General features: G+C 43.7%; 1 protein-coding gene across 6 annotated transcripts in view; it reads right to left on the reverse strand.

The window, feature by feature from the left end:
* Positions 1 to 25,864, reverse strand: part of ARHGAP21 (Rho GTPase activating protein 21) — a 209,975-nt gene extending 184,111 nt beyond the window's left edge. The window contains exons 1-2 of one of the 6 annotated variants that reach the window (XM_045003537.1): positions 25,630 to 25,864; positions 23,751 to 23,835 (exon numbers count right to left, since the gene is read on the reverse strand). In XM_045003537.1, coding sequence (XP_044859472.1) covers positions 23,751 to 23,825 — 75 coding nt within the window. In that variant the 5' untranslated portion in view covers positions 23,826 to 23,835; positions 25,630 to 25,864. Of the gene's footprint in view, positions 1 to 23,750; positions 24,026 to 24,347; positions 24,716 to 25,495 lie in introns of those variants that run through there. The other 5 variants (XM_045003535.1, XM_045003536.1, XM_045003534.1 and 2 more) reach the window with 5 other exon arrangements.
* Positions 25,865 to 26,768: the final 904 nt, after the last annotated feature.

The raw sequence follows: 26,768 nt of genomic DNA on the forward strand, positions 1-26,768 counted from the left end.
AAAAATGGCCAGCCAAAGAGTAGTGTAAAGTATCAGTTCTTACCCTTTTTGAATCCATCACCTGCATAAGACAGCAAAAAATCACTTTGCAACCCCCACAATTGAGTAATGGGATTATTTACCGGCATTTTGTGAGTTGCAGACCCAAGCAGTAACAGAGGCATGTTGCCCTCCCTCCTGCTTTGGGGTCCCAGAGCTCAGGCTCCAGCTCAAGCCCAAATGTCTGAGACAGCTGACACAGGCCAGTCAGTGTTTAACTGCAGTATACATAAAACCTTAAAGTGCTGCTTCCCTTTGTGATGAATGAGGGGTTCTGTCTGTACCACTTCTGAACTTTGCATGATTTTATGAAATTGTATCATGAAATTACTGTATCACAGAAAGCCTATGTGTACATGGATCCCCATGAGGAAGAAAGGTGGTATCCTGTGTCTGCCAGGCCAGAGACAATGGTGAATGATCAGCACTCAAAGATAGTCTGTTCAAAATAAAATACCTTTGGACAATTGGTTCGCTCTACCTGGAGAAGACACTTACTCTGGTCTGAAGAGAGGTAGGCTTGGGAGTAATGAAAGACTACCAAAAGGCAGAACAAAAAAGCAGGTGGCCCCAGCAGGAGTCTATAAAGGAATTTGGAGGGGTGGGGGGAGGTCACTGAGGGAACTGTAAAAGAGACATTTTTAACCAGATTAAGATGGGGATGGCTGCTGCAAGGACAGGGTAGGCAAGGAGGCAGAGGACCATGCCTGCCTGCCTGACAGGACAGATACATACACACACACACAAAAAAGAACTCCCAAGGGAGAGTGAGCTAGTGAGGGACACTGTGTTTAAGATGTTTTATTGTTTTTGCAGGATCTGTACTTTACCTGTTAAGTAAAGAGCATAACATTAGATTGAACAAGGTGTGTGGGGGTGCTGACTGCTTCACAACTGCTGTGTGGCCCTAAGGGAGTTAAGCTACATCCAGAAGTTTCACACTTTTGAGGGTGGCTCTCTGGGAGAGGAGTTTTTAAGTACAGGGGAGTCTGAAGGGTCAGCCTAGCGCCCAGAGGGGTGAGGTGGCTGGACAGTGAGTTCCAACACTTCGAGGGGGGGGGGGGAGGAGGGTGTGCCGGAGAGAAGGTCTGTGCCATGAGTGTGCCTAGGGACAGTGGCAGAACTCCAGTCAGGCTCCAAAAGCTTAACACACCCCAGGAGAACCAGAGCAAAGAGGCTTGGATTCCTCTCACAAATGGGTGGCCAAGACAGGGCACTCATTAGGATCTGTGATGCTGTTCCCCTGCAGTTCAGTCCTCTGGTAGGGTGGGGTAGGTTGGAATAGAGGTAGTAGCATAGAAGCTGAGGAGCTGTTCTAGAGTGACTATGAGAAGGAGTCAGAAGCAGCATCCACAGCAGCAGCAGGATGAGCTGCTCTCACTAGGTCTTGATGTCTCGTGATTGTGTTGCTCTTATCAAGTGTGTGCTACCCAACAGCTGCAACCTTTGTAAAACTTGAAAATGAAGATAAGAACTTTACGCAGTGGAGGGATATACGAGTTCAACAGGCATGTAAAAGCAGATGATAATTACAACAAAACAGCTACACCAACATTTCCAAAGGTTTGGCATATGCTACTGTTCTGTCTTCTGCAAATGAGGGAACAAAGTCTATTTAATCAGTGACAGGACACAATTAACCAAAAATCACAGAAGAGCATTAGCAGCAATACGGCATCAAAGCAATTTACTTATTTTCAGAAGCAAAATTTAGTACTGAAGACACTATACAAACATAGTAAGTGTGAATCTTGGTGGCATGAACTTATGAAATGCTAGACAAGCTTTTTTCCTAAACTGACAACCGGTGTTTACTACTGCTGCTAGTAAGCATCACTCTCTGCATGTTAGTGTGCTCATTACAGGATCTCTACTTGACAGGTCTGAAACCGTCTGGAAGTCTGAATGGCTACCTTCATTGACAGTAAAGAGGTCAATGCCCTAGTACCCATGGCTCAATGAGGTATAAAGATTTCAACTAAAATGGAGGCAGGGGGTAAATGGGGAATAACAAAGTTTTTGATAAATATTGGTCTCCCCAGAGGGGCGAGAAAATTTAAAAAGTTAGAATTCCCATAGTGTAACAACACCATAACTCAGCTGCAGAAAAAATACATTGCCAGTATTCTGTCAGTGATTATACATATTTAACTCACATTTATAAGGCTCTCACCACAACAGTATCAGTCCATACTTTACATGACTTAAGTTGGGTCATTAATATTTCCAAATACAAGGAGCAGAACACTGTGGCTTGCAACTTTAACCTAATCCTTTAGCTGATTAAGACAGATGAAGCATCCAGAATTGTGTAACCCACAGTCAACAATCTGGGTGAAAATGCTCTTGTAACTCTAATCATGAACTTAGCCACATGTAAACATCATTCCAGAAGAATGCTTTGCCTACAGCTCCTGCAAACTTCACCTTTAGGAAGGGTTAGTGCCAATGTTTTAGATGAGCCACAGCTCTCAGAGGGTCAAAAGCAACAGAACAAATTGTCGATGACTTGGCACCAACGCTTTTTGGCCTTTGAAGAAAGTGAACAGCACCATTGTTTTCACCCAAAAGATTACGAGCAGCCAGTGCAGAGAACAAAATAGATATGACATGCTCTTGACAGCACCCATTTCACTCTGAAGGAGAGTGTATGTGGAGCCTTTGAAGGGATTTCATAGTTTCCCCCCCTAGATCAGTTGTTCTTAACCTATTTACCATTGTGGGCCGCATATCCAGCTCTCTCTTTGTTAACATGGGCTGTAACCACACACACACATATATATATATATATATATACACACACACACACACACACATATATACACACTGTATGGCGCCAAGGATGTCATATGGGCCACAGCTGTGTACTGATTGGGCTGCAAGTGGCCCATGGACCACGAGTTGAGAACCACTCCCCTAGGCAGAGCTTACAATAGTCAAACTCAGATGAAGACACTGATGGCCAAGAGGAGGTCTCCATCCGAAAACAATAGGTGACTGCACATTGAAGAAAATGCACTACGCATGTAATGATTAATAAATGCCAATGTATTTCTTGCACCATACTGAATAGAAGATTGTTGGGGGCGAATAGATCTGGAGATAAGTGTGAGAAGGGAGGGGCAGGCAGTAGAAACAAAAGTGAAACTGTTTGAGCAGCATATTCCAGAAGTCTTGAGGTCTCTCTCAGTGTAGCTTTCATTGATTTGAGATCTACCATACCATTCTCTCACTAGAAGGGAAAACCTATAATGGCAGCAGGCCATAAAAGAGACCCAGTGTGGGAATATTTTAATGAAGTTCCTCTACCTGTGGGTAAGCAGGCATGTGTGCAAAATGCAAACAGTGCAGCAAAGAAGTGCAAGGCCTGGTTGCCCGAATGAAACAACGTCATGAAGTGTTCCTTCTCCAGAGGAAGCTACATTGAAGATGATGAAAGGAACATGTCCGAACATGCAGGATCTTCAGGCTGGTACTTTTTTATTTCATACTTCTTTCTTTAAGACTTCCTGTCCTCCTTCTGGAATATTCTTGAATTTTCACGTTTGAGTAAAAAATATAGTTGTTACTCTATGGTACTATCATTTTAGATGCAGTTGTGATAAATAAATAGCTGAAATAGGCAGATCTTCCTTTTACAATTTCACCTTTACAGTAGTACCGAGTGTCAGCGAATCCAGTGAGTAATACTAAATGAGCAGTATGGTAATAATTTTGTTTAGGAGAATCCATCCTCAACGTACAGGATTCTGAAGACTATCCACCTTCAAGATCATCATCATTTTCTATAGTTTCAGAGAGTTATCTGCCAATGATAGTGTTTCAGTCACATCATGTTTGTCACATAGCCACAGTAGCAAACTGTAGCAAAAACACACTCTCCATCATCCAGAAACAATACATAAATTTGTGATAAGAACCAGCAGATTACAAAAAGGTAATTGATCAAAAACTACCTGGTTTGTTTATGCAACAAACTCTCCTTTCCGTATGATTGAGAGCCCACACTTCATTAACATGGGTCAGTCGTTAAGACCAGGATACAGTCCACCCAACAGAGCAGATGTCGCAGGCAAATTGCTGGATAAAGTGTATGAAAGAGAAATTGAGCAGTGTGCAAAAGGTCTAGAGGGTGAAACTGTTAATCTGAGTCTTGATGAGTGGAGCAATATCCACAATGATCCTGTTGTATGTGCCTGTGTGACAACAGAAAAAGGGAATGTCTTCCTTACAGAAACAATTGATATATCAGGAAATGCACACAAAGCAGAATACTTACAAGAAGTAGCAGTAAAAGCTATAACAAACTTGGCGGGGGGGGGGAAGAGAACCTCAAATGTCTAATACACAGCTTGGTCATAGACAATGTGGCAAACGTATCCAAGATGAGAAGAAATTTAGGAAAAAAAAAAGAGTACCAAGCTAACATACAGTTGCAGTGCTCATTTGATGCACCTCCTAGCCAAAGACGTCAGTGTTCCAGAAATAAAGACTAACGTTGTTGAACTTGCAAAATACTTCCGTAACCACCACTTTGCAGCAACTGCTCTGAAAAAAGTGGGAGGAACCAAGCTAACTCTCCATAAGACGTGTGATAGAACTCAGTAGTGGCCTGTTTTGAGCACTATATCAAGAACTGACCTAAATGGATGACAGCTTGTGATCAAAATAGTGAAAAAACAGATGGCACTGTCACAGCCAGAGTTCTCAACATTGGGATTAAGAGAAATGTTGAACACATGCTGAGTACCCTGAAGCCTATTTCTGTAGTCTTGAACAAAATGCAGAGAAATAGCTGTTTTATTGTTGATGCTGTTAAAATTTTGAAGAAACTGAGAGATCTTAAAAAGAGAAATATGCATTGACAGAGTTAAATTACAAGCATTAAAAAAACAAATGGGACAAGCACTATCTCCAGCTCATTTTCTTGCAAATATTCTCAATACTCGGTACCAGAGTCAAACCTTAACTGTTGAAGAAGAGGAGTTGGCTACGACATGGACATCCAGCAATCATCCCTCCATAAGGCCAACTATAATAAAATTCAGAGCTAAGGGTGAACCATTCAAGACATATATGTTTGCTGATGATGTTTTAAAGAAAGGCACACCAGTGAACTGGTGGAAGTCACTTAAGCACTTGGATTCAGAGACTGTTGAAGTGATAATCTCACTTTTAACAGCAGTAGCTTCTTCTGCCGGTGTAGAAAGAACATTTTCTTCCTTTAGACTAATTCATTCGAAATTGAGAAATCATTTGGGACCTAAAAAAGCTTGGGTTTTTTTTTCCAGATTATGAACAAACAGGAAAATGAAGGCGAAGACGACTGAGTTAGCTGCAGAAGCCAGTAATTTAAGTTTCTCATGTTGACCTGGCTGACATAGTTGAGTTAAATGAAATTTTAAAAATTGAAAAACTTGGATGTTTAACTAAATTCAAAGAGTCATATGCTTGTTTTGTTAAAATATGTTTGCTGTTGAAAAAAATAATCCAAAATACATTAATGTTGTTGTTTTAGTTAAATAAAACAATTTAAATGTCTGTCTGGTGATGTTCTCCTCCTAATACAGCATGGCAAAAAAATCCTCCAAATATTGATTAACCTGTTGAATTGGAGATATTTATGAAGTCATTGGGAGGTGAACTCTCTCTTCAATTACCTTTGGTAAATGAAATAACCAATCATTCATTTTCTGATATAGCTGTAAAACTAATCTGAAAAGTTTTCAAAATAAATGTTTAAAAATGTATAATGTGTACCTTCTAAAAATGAAACCTAGATCTGAGTTGTGAAGAATATGTATTAAGGTTATAACCACCAACATGAATGCATTTTTATGTAGAAATCCATGATTAAATCAAAAGTCTTCCTGACTGGTGATTTAAATCAAATCCACCCTGAGCATATATCTCACTTTCAATTAAAAACCATTGCCATTGAAGGTTTAACAGGCCTCCATTTTAATAAAATAAATTACATCAATTTGGTAGGAGAAAGAAGTGTTTACAATTACTGTCGAGTTGTCCTGGAATTAAACCAGCTATATTCAATGACGACATCTATGCATTTTCTTATCAACATTTGTTCTGCCCGTAGTTTGCGCTGCATACTGCTCAGTAAATATTTTGAACAAAGTTCTTGTAAGTAGTTCCTTGCTTCAGAGAACAAGGAGAATATAGTTTTCCCAATTCTAAAAATTAAATATAGCAGAGTTTAAGCACACTACAAACCCTAATTAAAATAAAGTGTTGTAGCTAAGGAATTATCCAAGCACTCTAACAAAAAAAAAGTCTTCGTTCACCAAGTGTATTCTGAGGCCTTGGCTACACTAGCAGGGGGGTAGGGGTGGGGGGTTGAACTAAGATACGCAAGTTCAGCTACGCTATTCGCGTAGCTGAAATTGAAGTATCTTAGTTCGATTTACCTGTCCGTGCTCTCCATGGCAAGTCGACTGCCGCAGCTCCCCCGTCGACTCCACTTACTCCTCCTGCCAAGGTGGAGTACGGGCGTCAATTAGCAGATTGATTTATCGTGTCCAGACGAGATGCGATAAATCCATCCCCAATACATCGAACACTACCCGCTGATCCGGCAGGTAGCATAGACGTACCCTAACATTCAGCCACATAAAAGATGCTGGCCTCAGCTGCTAATGTTTCTTACATACTGAATAGTTAAATCAATGAAAATATACATTACTCTGAGAAAGTTTAAAAGTCAGGAAGAGTTGGAGAAAAAAATAATACAAAATTCCAGGAATATCAGACCTTCTGGAATCCAGATTACTATTTCTACTCCTGTAACAGCGAGAACATAATTCTTGTCCTGACACCATATTGGAAAAAGGACAGTGATAGACAACAATGGTAACATAAGTTACTCTGCCCAGACTAATCATAGTAGATTACAAACAAAATCTCGTGGTAATGTTTTGTACAGAAAATCTTAATGGCCACTATCAACAAGTCCTTATCTGTGCTCCCAAACAGAGGGTTCTTTTCCATTTGACTATCCATTAATCCAATATCCATCATTCAACTGAAATTGAAGTTCATTCACGCAACTTTTTCAAAAAGGCAAATGACTACATATTATGAATCACCACAACTGTAGAAAATGGAGTTACTTGTTGACTAAGGCCATGTCAACACTACAAAGTTAAGTCAATTTAGTTACACTGACGATCATCCTCCACTGTAATTAAACCTCTTTTGCACATCCACACAACACTCCTTGTGATGGCAGAGTACATCCACAGTTGATGATTGTGCTATGGTTGGGACTCACCACCACAGCGCCTCCCACTGGTCGCTCCGGGAATTAGCTCAGTCCATGGAGTGCCTTCTGCTGGTGGTGTCCCATCCATCGTCTGTTCCTCCCTGGTGTCTGGACCCGCGTTGCTCCCACTTGATGGCATCCTTCAGGCCACTGCCCTCTGGCAGTGCCCCTAGTCCATCCTCACCCCCTTTGGGGGGGGATTAACAGCAGTCTCTCTGCACCCCAGCCAGTGATCATCCACACCCTAAAGTCTAACCCATTGTGTCAGGGTTCCGGTGCAGTCCACTACTGCCACGTTCAATGGCTGGGTGTCCGTGCAAGAGGGAAGGGGGGGCCTGCCCTCTACACTGGGTCCTGACCCAGGGACCCTTTGGCAGCAGCTTTCCTGTCCTCCTTCTCTCCCCTGGTGCGTCTCCCCCCTGGGCCACTTCCCCTTCAGCCCCTTCGCACTGGCTAGGCCCTTCCCTCAGGGCCTGCAGCCTGGCAGGTAGCGGGCTGGAGTTCCCTTCGGCTCCCCCGAGCCAGCCCAGCACGGCACTGTCCCAGGTGCTAGTCTCCTCATGCAGGAGACAGATCTTCACCCTTTGAAGGCCTGGGAGAGACTGCCTGCTCCTCTCCTAGGCAGCCTTTATATAGGGCCGAGCCTAGACCTGACTGGCTGGCTCTAATCTCAGCCCTGATTGGCTGCCAGCCTGTGAAGCCGCACTGGCCTACTCTAGCCCCACCACAGTGATCTTGCACTGACAGAATTGTCATTGGTGGTGAACCCTTGGAAAAGGATGAGTATTTCCCACCTCTCCCAGAAATCCAATCTTAATGTGCAGACTAAACATAGGACCAATTGTGCCAGTGTATCCTTTGGAAAGTTGCTCCATCAGGTCTTTATCAGAGTTCTGAAGATGGAAATTAAGAACCTGGTCTACAATGCAGTAGTTACACCCACTCTTCTTTATGGTGGGGGGGACATGGATGACATACTAAAGCCATCTTAAGCATCTGGAGTGGTACCAACAATGCTGCCTTAGGAAGATTCTCTGTATCAGATAGGAAGACCATCGCGCCAATACCAGTGTTCTTTCTGCAACTTTGCTGGGCGGTCATTGTACACAGATGACTGATATTCACTTCCAAAGCAAGTCCTCTTTTCTCAACTTAGTCATGGTAAAAGGACCCGCAGGGGACAGAGGAAACACTACAAGGACACCCTGAAAGTACATTTTAAGAAGGGAGACATTGACCCCAGGAATCGGAAGAGCTGGCTGGCAATAGACTGCAATGGTATCACATCAGACATCAAGCCTCAGCCTGTTTTGAAGAGAATCACCTTGTTCAAGAGGCTGAGAAGCGGCAGAGAATGGAAGGAAAGGGTACAGCATCCTGCTCTTTCCAAGCAAGCACCTGTCACATATGGAAAAACCTGTAGGGCACAAATTGATGATACTTAAGATGGCTGAGGAGTCCAATGACTTCCCCCAGCAGACAGCCTCATATCAATGGATAGCCACTGATGGCATTGGCCGAGAAAGCAGTGCACCATGGGTACCTATCCCACTGTGCAACTCACCACCATCTGCCACTGGGTGTTCTGGAAAGGGTTTGCAGTTTCTCATGGGGGCAGGCTCACCGCCCCATAACGCAGTTCTTTCTGTCCCAGCATACCATGGGCTTTAATTACATTTCATGCTACTTTTCAACAGCCCCTGTAAACTGCACACCCACCATCTCTATCTCAGAGCATGGATCCTGCAGTGCTCTCTAGTTTTGTGATGAGCATTATAAATACAACATGGCTGATCCTGTAGTATTCCATGAGCTACAAACTGAATGACACTGTGGTGTGTCTGCCCTGCTGTGTGCCATGGAAAGAAACAATTCAAGATTGTTTTTGACATTCACGGAGCAGCTGCTTTGTTGGCTCTGGACGCAAGAAACAAGCACTGAGTGGTGGGATTGCATTGTTATGCAGGTTAGGGAAGACAAGGACTGACTGTAGAACCTTTGGATGTGTAAAGCCACCTTCTTAGAACGGTGTGTGGAGCTTGCCCCAGTACTGTGGCACAAAGACACCAGCTTCTGTGGAAGTTGTCAACTCCAGACTTATCATTCAGTGGCAAATCAGTTTGGAGTCAGGAAGTACTGTGAGGGTTGTAGTGATGTAAGTGTGCAGGGCCATTAATCACCTCCTGCAATGAAAGACTGACACTGGGGAACATGAGAGAAATAGATGGCTTTGCAGCAATGGGATTCCCAAACTGCAGCAGATCAACAGATGGTGCACACATCCCCATTTTGGCCCCAGAGTACCTTGCAGAGGAGTACATCAACAGAAAGGGCTACTTGTCTATGGTATTGCAGGCTCTGGTGGATCACTAGGGTCATTTCACTGATATCAATGTGCAGTGGTGACAGAAGGTGCATGACACATGCATCTTCAAGAACATGGACCTGGAAACCATGGAATCTTCCAGACCAAAGATTCCAGTCACAGATGTGGAGATGCCAATAGCGATCCTTGGAGACCCAGTTTACCCTTTGCCCCTGTGGCTCATGAAACCTTATACCAGAACCCTTGACAGCAGCATGGAGTGCTGCATCTACTGAGCCTGTTATTGAACAATGACTTTGACTGATTAAAGGGTCATTGATGCTGCCTTTTTGGCAGGTTAGACCTCAATGAGAAAAATATCCCGATGGTCATAGAAGTCTGCTGTGCTCTGCATAACATTTGTGAAGTTAAGGGGGAGAAGTTTTTGCAGAGGTGGATCAGCTGGATGCTGATTTTGAGCAGACAGATACAGGGCTGGTATGGGGCTCAACAGGCAGCTATTTAATCAGTGAGGCTTTGAAAGAGCCCCAGTAACGTGTCGGTCTGTAATGCATTTACCTAGGCATTGTAGTATGAACCTTGTAATGAGTGAGTGTGTGTTTTACAATGAAAATGCTCCGATTGCTGCTGAAATTCATATATGGGGCAATCACCATTTGTTGAAGATCCATAAAGATTCCTTAGCTTTCTTGAAATACATTTTTATTCAACAGTAATACAATTACTTTCTGAAAGGGACATAAAAATGAAGAGCACATTTCCATGTGAGGCTCTCACAGCTGAGTATATGTCCAGCTTTCACTATGACACATCCCTCAGAGTGAAGTGCATGGATTACCAAGATGGCCCAGGAACATGTGAGGAAAGTGGGGTGGGCATGGAAGGTAGTTCTGTACGAGCTGCAGGGGAAGGAGAGCAAAGATGTGTTCCAGCTGCAGTTCAATCAGGAACCTCAGAATGTCTGCCTGGTCCTGAAGCAGTTCTATCCTGCCCAGTTCCTCTCCTGGCTATCCATATGCCGTTTCTCCTTCATAGCCTCTCTTCATGCTCTCTGTTCACACTTAGAAGATTGCAGCACCTCCTGGAATATGTCTTCCTTAATCCTCCTGTTTCTTCTCCTTATCTGACAGAGGCACTCAGTCTGTGTGCAGGAGATGACCATCAAGGGCACGTCTGCAGAAGCTTAAAAAAAAAAAAACAATAGACAGAGGCACTATTGAGATGCACTCACAGACTTGACTCAAACAAGTTAGAGAAACACCACTTTCTCACTTCCCCTTGGCAGGCACAAAGAATAGTTCAAGCCCTAGCCCCAGGTGAGCTCAGCCTAGAGAGAGAGGGGGAAGGGGCAAGATAAAAAACTAAGGGTGGAAGGGTTTCAGAGGGGTATCACTACAAGTGCCTAGGGCCACTATTCTGAATACTGGCACTGTTTTCCCCAGGTGAGGGTGATAGCAGCGGATATCTTGCTCCTGTGGGTAACCAAGGGTGCAGTTCCTGCTTGTGCATGGCTGCAGACCGAGTCCATATGCTGCTCACTGTGTGCTGCTTTGTTACCTGCAGAAATAACTGCCAACTGGTATGTCAAAGTTTCCTACAGAGGGGGAAGAAACAAGGCTGCTCTCCCAAGAAACCAGGCTGCTCTCCCAAGAAACCGGTGCAGAGGATTGGAGAGTAGCTCCAGGAAAGTTTCCTAGAGATTCCTATGGAGAACTCCCAGGGCATCCTAATATGCATCAAACTTTTCCACAGGGCCTCCTCTACCCAACTGCTTAGGGGAATGAGAAGCAGATACAAACAGTGCCCGTGTTGGTTATTCACAGATCTAGCTCATGTCTCCCTGCAGTATCAAAACTCAATGAGTACTTACCAGAGCTCCCCTCTTCTGCATCAGGTGTGCCACAGCACAACTGGCTAGACTCTTCAGGACTTAAGTAGAGCTCCTGGCTTGCCAAGCCACCACACATCCCTGTCGCCTGTCCCCCATCCTTCAACTCCCCTTCCTCGTCCACCACGGTGTCCTCTGAATTCATTCCACCAGCCACTGTTTCCAGCCCTACTGAGGTATCCACGGGCTCCTGGCAGTGGAGAGGAGGTCACTACCGAGGATGGCATGCAGCTCCTTGTAGAAGCAGCATGTTTTTGGCAACACACCAGACTGATGATTGGCCTCCTTTGCCTTCTGGTACACCTGCCTCAGCTCCTTTATCTTGGCATGGCACTGCTCTTTTGCCTCCATGTCACAAGCAATCAGTTCTTGCAGCTGAAGCAGAGTTGTGCCTGCACAGCCTCCTTCCCCCACAGACCCAGCAGATCCAACAACTCCGGTGTATTCCAGGCAAGAGTGCATTTGCTGTGGGGAGCCATCATAATTAGCTGGACAGATGCAATATGAGCTCTCCACAATGAGCAAACTGGAAGAGGAATTTCAAAAATTCCCAGGGCTTTAAAGGGGGAGGGGCGCATGCCTGTGTATCTGGCTGTAGGGCAGTGGAGCTCAAACTGGTGACCAGAGCCGTCACAATGGTCATTGTGGACACCTCCTGGAGGCCACTTAGGGAGACATAACTACATTGCCATAAAACACTACGCCTCTTGTTGGAGGTGGTTTTACTATGTCAGAGTAGCAGGTGAGTTAAAATTGGTGGGAGGGGCATTGCAGTGTGTATACCTCCACAGTTAGGCTGACACAAACTGCCTTATGTCGACTTAATGTATAGTCGAGACAAGGCCTAATTCACTTAACTATGCTGTATAGTGGGATACACGTTCATATTCTGTATAATATGTACTTTGAGCTTTTAATCACAATATAATTAATATAATATAGATTTCCAGAAAGCCTTTGACAAGGTCCCTCACCAAAGGCTCTTACGTAAATTAAGCTGTCATGGGATAAAAGGAAAGGTCCTTTCATGGATTGAGAACTGGTTAAAGGACAGGGAACAAAGGGTAGGAATTAATGGTAAATTCTCAGAATGGAGAGGGGTAACTAGTGGTGTTCCCCAAGGGTCAGTCCTAGGACCAATCCTATTCAATTTATTCATAAATGATCTGGAGAAAGGGATAAACAGTGAGGTGGCAAAGTTTGCAGATGATACTAAACTACTCAAGATAGTTAAGACCAAAGCAGATTGTGAAGAACTTCAAAAAGATCTCACAAAACTAAGTGATTGGGCAACAAAATGGCAAATGAAATTTAATGTGGATAAATGTAAAGTAATGCACATTGGAAAAAATAACCCCAACTATACATACAACATGATGGGGGCTAATTGAGCTACGAGTCAGGAAAAAGATCTTGGAGTTATCGTGGATAGTTCTCTGAAGATGTCCACGCAGTGTGCAGAGGCGGTCAAAAAAGCAAACAGGATGTTAGGAATCATTAAAACGGGGATAGAGAATAAGACTGAGAATATATTATTGCCCTTATATAAATCCATGGTACGCCCACATCTCGAATACTGTGTACAGACGTGGTCTCCTCACCTCAAAAAAGATATTCTAGCACTAGAAAAGGTTCAGAAAAGAGCAACTAAAATGATTAGGGGTTTAGAGAGGGTCCCATATGAGGAAAGATTAAAGAGGCTAGGACTCTTCAGTTTGGAAAAGAGAAGACTAAGGGGGGACATGATAGAGGTATATAAAATCATGAGTGATGTTGAGAAAGTGGATAAGGAAAAGTTATTTACTTATTCCCATAATACAAGAACTAGGGGTCACCAAATGAAATTAATAGGCAGCAGGTTTAAAACAAATAAAAGGAAGTTCTTCTTCACGCAGCGCACAGTCAACTTGTGGAACTCCTTACCTGAGGAGGTTGTGAAGGCTAGGACTATAACAATGTTTAAAAGGGGACTGGATAAATTCATGGTGGCTAAGTCCATAAATGGCTATTAGCCAAGATGGGTAAGAATGGTGTCCCTAGCCTCTGTTCGTCAGAGGATGGAGATGGATGGCAGGAGAGAGATCACTTGATCATTGCCTGTTAGGTTCACTCCCTCAGGGGCACCTGGCATTGGCCACTGTCGGTAGACAGATACTGGGCTAGAGGGACCTTTGGTCTGACCCGGTACGGCCTCTCTTATGTTCTTATAACCGACAAAAATTGAATGCAGTTGATATTAAAAAAAAAGCCACATACACATGAAAACTACCTACAAGTCAGTTGCTATGGCCCACTACTTCACCAGTTGACCTGTATTACACATCCTCTCCCTTCAGCAGCCTCTGAAAGACCACATGAGCTAGTGAAAATACACAGTAAATGGCCAGACCCTATTCAGAGATCAGTAAGGGAAAGTCTTGTATGAAGTGAATGGCTAGTATATTTGCCATAAAAATTGACCAACCCAGGCACAAAGTTTACTTATCTGCCCTCTACCATGGTGAGTGATGAGGAAACAAACAACAAAAATAAATGGCTGCAAGAGTGAGCAAACAGAATTTTGCAAGACTCAGTTGAGGGATGAAAAGCCTGCGTGGCTGCACAATGGAAGTACTTGTCACTGGAATCATAATAGGTCCCTATTTATCAGGAAAGGGATTAAAGAGATGGAATGAACAGTAGCCACTGGGAAAGAGAAAGGAAGTAATGTGACAAGACTGCTTTTCACCAGGAGATCCCTATCAAAAGGTGAATTCCTCCAAATGAGCCTTAACCAGTGCCAAAAAGATAAGGGTAAAAGCAAGTGAATGTCTGCAAATCTGATCTTCCCTTCCTCACCCCAAATTCTGAAAAGATTTTACAACTTCTTTTTGTGCAAAGGGGAAGTCCCTGGTGGCCACAGTGTTGCACCCCCTTTAGGCATACAATGAACTCTAGCCCTTTAAAGCCCTTTGAATCATAGAAAGATTAAGACACACCCAGGTTCAAAACAGGTCAATCTACATTGGACTGAATGTTTAAACACAGTTCCTTAGATAAGTTTGTCTGAAACCAAGTTGAATTAAGGTCCTAATTAAAATTACCAACCAGTCATGTCTTAGAGTCCCAAGACAAAGTTAAAACACAGTGCCCCCACAAGGTAAATGGGGCTTAACTACACAAAAGCCTTGAACACTAGTAGAGTTCAGGCACATTGTTACCGCATAGCTTGGATCCATCTACTATGCAAGAGAACCACACTTCAACAAGTTGGAGGTTTCCATGTACTAATACAAATGAACTATTATTGTAGATGGAATCTAACAGTTTGGCCAAACAGCATGGGTGTGTACAAATCTCATTAGAAATAGTTTCAAAATATTTAGCCTAAGCCTTTATCTAAGCTACCACTGTTTTTAAACCATGTTCTAAGAAGGTTTGAACCAATCCATGCTGATCAGCCAGACCAGATCAGAAACCAGTTTAGCTGCAAGAATGTTTACTGTGAATTTAAACATTCAATTCAGTTACCAGATCTGCATAGGTGGCACCAAAGAGGCCTGCTCCATTATAAAGAAAGGTTCTGCCATGTTGCCAAATGTTGGTCCTCATAATAGGAAATAAATTCACTACATGTATTTGACTACATTCCTTTAAACAGGGAAAATTTCAAGGTTAATTTTATTATATATATTTATTTTACACACACACACACACACACACACACACACTATTTACTCTTTCTTCAGCATAGCTCACGGACCATTTAAGCTATTTGGATATACACAACTTCTATGCCCCAACTATTCCCAAGCAGCCCTCCCAAGGTAGCAACCTAACAAAAGAAAATCCACTCCCATTCTCACATCCTTCCCTGATTCTTAATATAAAAAAAAAAAAGCAGAACCCACTTTTTATTTCATCTGAATAAGGTTTCACAGAAATATTACAGATTTAAACACAACCAGTAGTCAACAGAAAAGCACGCATCCCTCAAAAAAAAAAAAAAAAAAAAAAAAAACACACCACACACCACCACCAAGATTTTGATTTGATTGGTTTGATTTGAGAAACCCAGCAACCAGAGCAAGGGCAACATGACAAACACATGACATTCCTATAGATGGACATACTTGAAGAAAAATAGGTTTCTCTTTTATTCACCATGTGCATTTATTATATTATAAACTAACCCAGATCCTCTGCTGTGGCCAAGAAGCAATCTGCATAACATTGGGTGTGTTAAGGGACCACAAGGGTGACAAATTATTTTTCACTCCCCCAATCACACAGTTGTCCTCAGGGACCTTGAGCCAGCCCCCAGAGTAAAAGTTAGTAATTACTTGGCTCTCATTTACACTGGCCGCCAATGGCTCTTCTGACAAGCAGGGATTACGGAAACCCAGACACTCACACTTATCCCTACAACCCAACATCCCCTCCACCCAAGGAAATCCTTACACTTGAGGAGTGGTACAAGCTGCCCCCCCCCCCAAAAAAAGCACCACACCATTGTCTTTAGAGGACTTTGCTAGATTTTTTTTAAAAAGACAATTGTTAAAAAAGTGTGAATGAATATATGCAAGTTCTTCCTTCCAGTAATCACTGAGTTATATTACCATTTCATTCAATGAATACAAGTGAGGAAAGTACAAATGTAAGACTAATTTACAAGCAGGGTCAAGGCTCTCCTTTCATTTCATTTGGGCAGTCCACCCCCAGGTGCTAGTACAGGATTATTCCCTACAGTACATTTTCTAGTGCTTTGTGCAAACCATACAGTATCCCCCAACACATTATGCAAATGACATATATAAAAGCAAATAGACTATCCATAATTAGTTCTGGCCTCAGAGGAGACACCTCATTCACCCTCAGTGAAGCAGTAGCAGCTGGCAAAAGGGAATAAAGAAATTGGAAACAAAAATAGGTCCACTACCTATCCTCCCAAGGGTGTAAACTCATGACTGCAAGCAACATTCAAAACCTAAACAGCTGTTCGTATTTTTCAGAATTAAAGAAGGGTGCTGACGTTGAACCACATGTCTAGCACAAAGTATTTACTAACAGCGTGATCCATACCAGGCTCCCCAAACTACAATGCCCATTCAGTCTAGTGACAGCCCACAATGCTTTGGGTAGTTTGTATAAGAGAGCTCACAGTACACAAGCTGTTATAACTGAAGCCAGACAATATAAGGCAAAAACAGTTTGCTTTCAGCTGAAAGCAATTCATTTATATCCCACTGACTAACCCAGAAAGAAGCAGTGGCACTATTTGTACAGTTCCTCTACCAAAAACTAAGGAACTGAAGAAGGAAGCGGGGTGGGGGGTGGGGGGAGGGGAGGAGAGAGGAACAGATCTAAAAAGGAAAGCTTAACATATATGCAGCACTGCTACTAAAAAAATATAAAAGCAACTTTCTAAACATCTTACTTTTGGAGAGAGCATTAATGTTGCATCTTACAATGCAAAAATAAAACTAAATAACTTTCTGATCTTAAGATGAAGAAGTCACAATGCAAAGCATACATCACTGACATAATGGCTAGAATCCTCACAAAGCCAATGTAACCAAACAGCACCTTGTCTCTGGCAAAAAGGATGCATTTTGATGAAGTTCTACGGGTTTTGTATACATTTATTAAATATTTATATCAGCATGGAATTGGGAGTGAAGAAGGGATTTTCTGTTTAGACATATTCATGTACAAATGATACACTGGCTATATTCACATTAAAAGCCAAGTCTTGTTTAATGCTTACTTCGCTGTAACACCCATTGGTCCCAACCGGGATCATAACCCATTGTACTGGGTGCTGAATAAACTCACACAAAGATATAGGTCCTTTTCCAAAGAACATATACATTTTAAGAAGTGATCTGTGAAAAGGGCATGGAGGAGGGAAGTATGTAAATATATATTTGTTTTTATAAAAACAGACAGATTAAGACAATTATCCCCCTGTACCCCTCAGTCTAGCACAGCAGTTCTCAAACTGGGGGTCTGGACCCCTCAGGGGGTCATGAGGTTATTACATGGGGGGGTTGTGAGCTTTCAGCCTCCACCGCAAACCCTGCTTTGCCTCCAGCATTTATAATGGTGTTAAATATACAAACAAAAAAAAAGTGTTTTAATTGGGGGGAGGGTGTCACACTCAGGCTTGCTATGTCGAAGGGGTCACCAATACAAAAGTTTGAGAAACACTGATCTAGCCAAATAAATGAGGGCCACTACCTGTACAAGGTGAATAGCACACTGCCACCAAAGAAAGAAGTAAGCTCAAAATATGGACTTAAAACCCCTCCGTGTATATTGCACAGCTAGTAGCTCACATTAATAAGTCCTGCTATTGCTCTATTCAAAACAATGACACCTTATTAACAGCTTAAATCCATTTTTATTCAACAGTTTCCTAAAAAATTAATTCTATTCCTATCCTATATAAAATAGACATAAAAACTGTAGGGAAAAAAGTCACTGAACAGTATCTATTAAACAAGCTTATCTTTTCTGCCCCCTTCCAGCTCTTATCATTGGGAAAAAGACCACCAGCAGCGGAGAACGGGGTTGTATTGTCCAAATGGTTAGTCAGAGAGCTGAACTACAGACATACTAAAGAAAAAAAAAGTGTTTAAAACCTTTTGCCTGAAAAAGTCTACACATTACATGCATTTCTATTGAATGGCACCAGCATCACAGCACTATGTGCTTGCGATCATTTGACAGTTTCTTGAAAAAGTAAAAGCTGTCCCACATTTTCCAAGCCATTTCTGTTACCATTAAATTACAAGTGTCCAACCACGGAGGACGTTTTACATATTTTAAAGAGTATGCCACATTCAAAAAAAGCATAATCCTGAAATATATAAACTATGTCAGCAGAACAAGTTTTCCCTGTAACCACATCAATCATCTTTCAGAAAGACAAAACAAAAAGTTATGGGAGCAGAGATGGCAGTGAAATGTCATTTTAACATTAATTGGTACATTTTAGATTAAATAATAGATTTACAAAAGTGAACACAAACCCTGTCCAGACTGGGCCTCGAACTTTGTTTGCACCAAACCAGTTTATAAAAATAAATAAATAAAATAAACACTAAACTATTTAGACAGTTCCTGCTGCAGTGTGTACAGGTGTATTATCTGTGCTCAGCACACATTAGAAAAAGCACACAAGTTATTTTGCATTCAGAGATATTAGGATCCACTCTGCAAGGTCACGACGTGCCTCCTACAAAAGTGCTAAGTACTTTGCAGGACTTGGTCCCTTGCATGGCACAGGATTCAAAATCCTTAAGGATAGACATCAACTAGGCTTGGTGGAGATGGGGATTGCCTAACCTGTTATCCATAGCTACATTAGAAGGCTCTGCCTATACCTCATCTATATTAGCCCAAGATAGTGCCAAAATAGAAATTGTTTAGATTTCCAAACAGGTAATGTTTTCTCCCAAAGAGAGTTCCAACTTCTGCTCTATTTTCCCCCAGTGTAGGTCAAAAATAACTCCTTTGAAATCAACATCATTCTAGCATGACAGAGCAAAACTTGACCCAGCCATTTTGAAAGCTGGCCACCACCCTTTTTGGTAATCTTGGAATTTATATTATACATACTTATTCTCTGATTGAAACATGTGCATAATTCCATACCAACACAAATTACACAGGATTAGTACTCCTTTCAGTAAGCATAAGAGAAAGTTCTGTCCATGCATTTCATAAACTTGTTATGAATCTATTATTTTTTTTAAATATATACACACACACTACACACCAGCTAAGCTTTACAGTCCCAGATTCACTGATGTCCTGAAAAAGTGGTGCTTTCAAAGTTCAAAGAGTTTAAAGGGTTGAACACAAATACATCCACAAAGTTTTAAATATGATGCAAATACACAGTCCTTAGCTTACTAAACCTATACAAGTATCAGAGGGGTAGCCGTGTTTGCTGCTTTTACAGATCCAGACTAAGAGTCCTGTGGCACCTTATAGACTAACAGACGTATTGGAGCATGAGCTTTCATGGTATTCATCCACGAAAGCTCATGCTCCAATACGTCTGTTAGTCTATAAGGTGCCACAGGACTCTCTGCTGCTTAAACCTATACAGTATTTTGTGACTTGACACTTAACAGCTAATCTAATTTACCACTGTACTTCAGACTTCACGGACAGAAACCCTTCAGATACCTAGCCCTATCTGAGCATTTATTCCCCACTTGGAAAACTTTGAAAGTTTTCTAAGATAGCTGTTCCTAATAATTTAGCTGGTAGTTAAACTGAATAGAAACTTATCTTTGAGACCTCTTATCTCTAGATTTTAGTACAAACATTATTTCTAAGTAACATAACTAAGTAATACATTACTTGCTCTATATTTCCAGCATATCAAATCTTTAGCTATCATAAGGGGAAAGGTAGTGGATTAAAAAAAAGGTAGGCCTGTGATAATATCCTTTGGAGTTCAGAGCTGTGCTTAATAGCTTTTACTTAAGCAATAATGCTAATGGAATACAAGTTTGTTCTCCAAAACTGAGCTTGTGGTGCAAATAGCATCTTATAATTTTACTGTATAGAAGTAAAAGGCAAACAGCACACACCTGTATTACATTTGATATATAAGCAGTAATGTTATTTAAAATAAAAGTGAAGCTTTTAAAGCTATGCAAGTGGTGATCTGGATGCTTTCTTTTCAGAGGAAATCCAAGATGGTAACCCCAGTGTGGATTATTGGTCAACTGTTCAGCAAGCTGGACATTTTATAATACAGTAGAACCTCAGTGTTACTAACGTACTAGTGAAAAACACACCTCGTTTGGAACCAGAAGTACGCAATGAGGCAGTAGAGACAAAAAAAGCAAATACTTTTTTTTAAACTTGTGTTAAACTTAAAAAAAAATAGAGGGAAAGTTTAAAAGAAAAGATTTGACAAGATAAGGAAATTGTTTCTGTGTGTGTTTCATTTAAATTAAAATAGTTAAAAGCAGCATTTTTCTTCTGCATAGTAAAGTTTCAAATCTGTATTAAGTCAATGGTCAATTGTAAACTTTTGGAAGAACCATAACATTTTGTACAGACTTACAAACATTTCAGAGATATGAACAACCTCCATTCCCAAGGTGTTCATATTGCTGAGGTTCTAGTGTACCATACCGTTCCATTTTTAATATGCTGTGTTCCCCTACATGGGGGTGCGGTGGGGTGGAGGGGGCCTTAAAGTGAAGGATCAGCAGTGATAGAGAAAGCTCAGTGATCATTGCCTCAGCTTACAATTCTGTTTCTACAATTTCAAGAAAAGCGGCAGGCTGCCCTTTCACTGAAAGCTGCTTCCCTTCTCTGCCAGCTCCCAGTAGGCAGAGCTCCCTTGAATTTAGGCAGAAGTCTAAACCCAACTCCATAGGCGCAGCTCCCTTGAATTCAGGCAGAATTCTAAGCCCAACTTTCTGATCTCTGCTCTCACAACAATCATTTAAGCAAAGGGGAAGCAAAAGCAAACAGGAAAAAGCCAACACTCAATTAGAAACCAAGACAAGAAGAAAAAACAGGAGAAAAATATGAATTAAAAATTAATAGGAATTGTGGCGGAACATAGCAGAACAAGTGGCGCATCCCACTACCAACAAAGCAGGAGACTACTGATACAGTATGTACCTGCTGAAACAATCAAGATGCATGTCCTCATTCTCCCACTTCTGTGTGCATGGACACAGACACAGGGACACACCCCTTCTCATCCAATATTTCTTCTCTTGCCATAACAATCAAGTCTTATTACCGTGCTTACAGAGGGTGAGGCCAAAGACTTGAAAGCAATACTTGACGGTCACAGAGGGTTTGGAACTGTATTAACAACTAGCTTGGAATTACATCCTTGTAATTTTTATTGCAACTCAAGCTCAGCTCCTCTCCGTATAGTAAGTACAGGTCAATATGTGAAGTCCTCAAGCATAGCGTCATCTGCATGTAAATCAATTTGCAGCCAACTATTAAATGTACGTGTGTAATACTGAGAGGTGAAGAGAAATTGCACATAAATAATGGTGTCCCAAGCTGACAGTATTTGTCACCATCTAGTCCACGTAACTGTCATGTTGTCTTGTGTCAGGATGACCACAGTGAGTAAGACCCACTATTAGCTGCAATCTATAATATTTCTGCAAAGATAAAATACCTTTTATTACAGACATTAAGATGGTTTCATTAAATTGTTTTCTTAATATCCCAATGCAAATTATCAGCCTTGCAAATCAAACGGCAATTCACACTTTAAGAGCTTAACTCCATTTATACTTAATAAATGCTGTACACATAACCCTAATTCAACCAACCATATAAGGGAGGAGGTCCCAAACTAGAAACACTAATCACTTTTGTGGCAGCCTTCTAGGTCAAAAGTTATATTTTGTAAAGTTAGAGCCTAGCAAAAAACTCCTACTTCTAGAATATCTAGCAGCATGTAAATGGCATTAACTGAAAACTTGAAAAGCCTTGATGGATCTGTTCAGCCATCACATATGCTATCCACGGTCATACTACTGCTGTATCAACTGCTGTAGCTGAGAACCTCCACTATAAATGCTTATTTTCAACAGATAATTTGCCTGTAAAATGTGGCTATTACGACTATCATGCCTATAATCAGAGGATTAAATAGCTTCACATATAATTTAATTCAAACCATAACAATTAGTTCATTTGTTAATAGTGTACATATTAAACAGTCACCAAGAGTCCTTAACATGGACTAAACTCCAAAGGACTCATTATGGTTTTCCATGCTAATGATAGGTGGATTATATGTAAACCTCAGTGCCAAAGCAAAGATCCAATAGATTCAGTATGAGCTGAATTACTAAGCAGTTTCATTTGTGCATTAAAAAGTGCAGTTTCTTCTCTTCCCATAATGTTCCAATAAAGTTATGTGATGCATTTTCCAAGAATTCTCAAGTTTTCAGTTATGCAGATAACTTTTTAAAAAAAATCAGTGAAATTAACATTGTCACCTCCCAGCACAAAAGTCACAGTTTTTCCGCTAAGGTTTTAAACTAACAAAACAAAAGCAAAACATATTCTGCATTAAAACTAACACTTTGTCCCGATCTCAACCTGTTGTACTAAGATATTACCGGGGTCTCAACACTGGGATGATCTTACAATACCATGTGTGCTGCTGTTACATCAAGGCACTGGAATGAGTCAAGGCCAGTGTCAGACTAGAGACAGTTGTAATGTAAAGATTTTTTTTTTTAAATAAAACACTTAAGGTGAACTCAATGAAGCAAAGCATTCTTCTTATTGATGAAATTCAAAAGTATGGGTGGTTCCTCCTTAATATCAAAGACAGCCAGGGGAAAGAGGATAGAATTTGTGCAGGCTGCAGGCTCGGTATAATAGATGGTGACAATACGTTGATTTTCTTATTGAACTTTTGAATTGAGAGTTCAACTGAAGCCATATACAAGAAGATCTGAATAAAGTCACTCTTGATGTCCAGCACTGATTATGATGAAGCACTGGGGGCACTGAATGCTATAATACAGAGTGTAGATTGAAGGGTTTGAGGTGGGGGCCCTTCAAGCCAGGACTACCACTCTGAACAGGCAGTGCTACCAAAAGGCATTTAATACACACAGGAACGCTCCACCAACAACACTGGCATATAAATACTCCCACACAGACATTTAAACCAGAGCCTGGGGCAGCAGGTTCGCGGGGTTCAGGGACCCGGCTACCAGCATATCCAGGAGTTAAAGCTGTGCCCACAGACATTTCTCACTGCAAGGTGCTGGAGTTCGCCCGCAAAAGGAGAGGGGGATCCATACACCAGTGGCACTCCAAGCTGCCCCAGCCACTGACATCCCGGGGGAGGGTGGGAGTAATGGGGGTCAGGCAGGCCAGGCTGCCCCTCACACTGACAACACACCCGAAAGCTGGGGGAGAAGCCCAGCTGCCCCCACAACACGAGTGCGTGTTTGGGGCAGAAGGAGCCGCTTAAACTTTGCGGCGATCCCCCTAGAGGAGTAGCGGCGCCTCCCGGCAGATCCCGGCTCCCAGCGTCCCACTCTGAGGCGGGCGGGCGGACAGGAAGGAGGGAGGGGGCGGCCATTAAACCAGCTCCAGCTAAGCCATTCCCGGTGCTCAGCGCCAGCCGGCCTAGCGCGGCGTACCCAGCCCCCCCGCCTGACGGAACAGCCCCCACCCCCCACACACACACACCCCGCTTCTCCTACCTGGCTGCTGCTGCCTGCGGGCGGCTCGGTGCCTCCATCTGCCCCGGGCGGCCCCGCTGCCCATCGGGTCGCCATTATTTCATTCCTGGTTACAAAGGAGGAGCAAATCCTCTGGAGCCCTCATTGGAAAACACACGCTCGCCCGCCCAACGCCCAGCAGCAACCCGAGCCGGCCCCGCGCCGGGGCTGGGGGGAGGCTTCACGGAGCTGCCATGGGGCAGGGCAGGACGATCCCCCTGGACTTCAGCTGAACTCCCCGCCTTCCACCTTCATGGCTGGCGCGGGAGAGAGGGGAGATGTGTCAGTGCGGGGGTAAAGCGGCCGCTGCCGCCACCCGTCCCTTGTTAGGCTAATTGCACTGGCTCGTCATCTTCCTCCTCCTCCTCCGCCGCCTCCTCTCCGGAGCCCAGACACTGGGGGGGGGGGAAAGCGGGAAGCGCCCACCGCCTCCGCTACACACAATCGGCCGTGCCCCTGGAGGGGGTGGGTACGTGACCCAGGGGTGTGGAAAGAAATCCCGCTGGCCACCGACCCCTCCTCCCAGGCACGGCGGGGGCAGGAGTCCGCCCGGCGCAGCGCTCGTGGTGACTTTGCTACCTCGGCTCGGCCAACTTTGAGCAACTTCGGCGAGAAGGAAAAAGCGTCTTGGCAAAGGCAACTGCAGGGAGCTTCCCGTTCCTGCAGCCAGGGTGGAGACGGGGGCCGCCGGGCCAGCTGCAGGCTGTCTGCAGAATTACAGGGTCCCAGACAACCCCTCTGCTGACCCAAGGCGGCGGGGGGGACCCCGCGTATTACAGCAGGAGAAGCTGGTAAAGTCGGGGTTGTGATGTAGTGGGAGTTTGCATCAAACGCCCCCACGATTCTCTGCATTAGCTAGAGCTATTCCTGATCAAAGCCACACGCACAGACACCTCCCTGCCTCCAACCCGACAGCTCCTGCCCCGAGCTGCCCGCGCACGCGGTGAGATTTAACGCACAGTCCCTAGCAGGAGCTGGAGCCGCCTGAGCGGATCCCTCCGGGGAGACGAGTCTGTGCCTCCTGGCAAATGAAAGCCAAGCTCGCACTCAATCCCCCACCGCGGTGCCGGGGGCAATCGGGCCGGTGGTGCCAGCTGCACCCAGATCGGCGCCAGCTGGGCGCTGCGTTCCCGGGCGGCGGCATTTTCCACCTCTTGTTTATATTTTTACTACAGCTGCTGCTTGAAGTTTACAAGCGCCGCCTCGGGGCCAGGGGGCTCCCCTGCGGCCACCGACACACCCCACAGACTCCCGCTCCGGAGCGGCACGGTGTGACCCCACCTCCCATACACCCGCGCTTGCCCGGCGCGGACAACAAGTCACAGGACACGTTGTGACCCCCACAACACTAGCTCCTCATTGGCTAACGGGAGAGCGGGACCTGCCCCCAAAACTCGCAGCAGGGTTCCCGCACCCGGGCTGAAGCAGAAGGGGCCTGGCTCCTGCTCCCGCGCCAAATCGCCACACCCCGGTCCCCGGCTCTACCCGCAGACGGGCCCGGAGCTCCAAGCTCAGCCCGGAGGAACAACACACGGGGCCCTGATAGCGTCAGAAAATGCCTCCCTGACCCGCTCCACCCTCTGATCCACGCCTGGCTTGGCTGAGCCAACAGAGGGCGCCGTGGAAAACTCTTCCTGCCCAGGCCTGGTAGTAGAAACCAGCGTAGCCCCATACTCCTGTCCCCTTCCTGCCGCACCAACTTGCTGTTATCCGCGGCCCAGTCCTACCGCTTGGGCTGGCGCCCTTCTCCCCCAAATTTCCAGGCGCTTTCTCCGAGAGCTGCCTGCTCTGGGCTAACATTAAAAACGCAGTGACTGACCAACTATAATGCCCCTCCGATCCGGAGCCCTTGGCCGCCTACCCTGAGTTCACAACCCAGGGAACCAGCTCCGCAAAAACGCACAAGTTCCCTCTAAAGCTGCTGTCTGCCTACTGAGTTGACACAGTTGTAGGGCCAGGGCCCTTTTAAATGCTCTTTCACACCTTGCTACCTACAAATTCCCACCATAATAACAATAAACCTAACACTCCCCCCACGTCTTGAGAGATTCCAAAACCTCCGGTCCAGCATTCAAGAGCAGGTGACTTAATCCGGAAACAGTAACTACCCCCAACTCCCTTTCCCTACCAATTACTCATCGCTCCTGGAAACAAATCTCCTGCCCCCCAGCTGAACCATATTTGTGTAATAATCTCTGGCGGGGAGATGTTACTCAGGTCCCATGCCTTGGGGTTCTTTGTGATAGTGGGTCAATAGGACTCATAATTCTCCTAATGAAAGTCTTGAGGCCTTTGGTTTTACTTTTGTTTAAAGGTGAGAACACAAACTCTTTCCACTTCCAAAATCATTCAGCGTTGATTTGTTCTCTTGATCCATCTTTTCCCCACCTTCCTAAGCAAAGAAGTGTCTCCTTAGTTGCATGTTTTTCCCCTACATAACCTTCTTCCTGCTCTGATCTAGGGGGTCCCACAGAAGAGATAATTGTGCCTCCCAACCACACAATATCTGCTCCTCCTGATAATATATCTAGAATGCCAAGAAAGGTGTCTATATTATTCAGTCCAAACCCAGAGGCAAAGATTTCTAACTGTCCAAATACTGACTCCTTTTGCATCTATGCAAATATCCACAAGCACACTAATTAAGCAGAAGCCCCTTTCATATGGGTTGGTGGTGAGAACCACCACTGAAATGCAGCCATCACCACCAACTAAACATGTTACACAACTGTAAGGAAATGGAAAACTCTGAAAAAGAGAACATGGATCAACCCTCCTCACCTACAAAGTGGGATAGGATCTTTCATGTCCAGGTAGACCAGGCTTTGTTTAATTCAAAACTCAATTGCACTCCTTGCAATTAGGATTAGATTACAACATTGGGCTCTGATTATGCAACAACTCATACAGGTGCTTAACTTTATGCACTTCCATTGACTTCAGCTGGAGTACTTAGGTCCATTTGACTTTTTCCAAGGGTGAAAAAAATACTTTTCCTGT

This window comes from Mauremys mutica, chromosome 2 (genome assembly GCF_020497125.1).
Source record: "Mauremys mutica isolate MM-2020 ecotype Southern chromosome 2, ASM2049712v1, whole genome shotgun sequence".
NCBI lineage: Eukaryota > Metazoa > Chordata > Testudines > Geoemydidae > Mauremys > Mauremys mutica.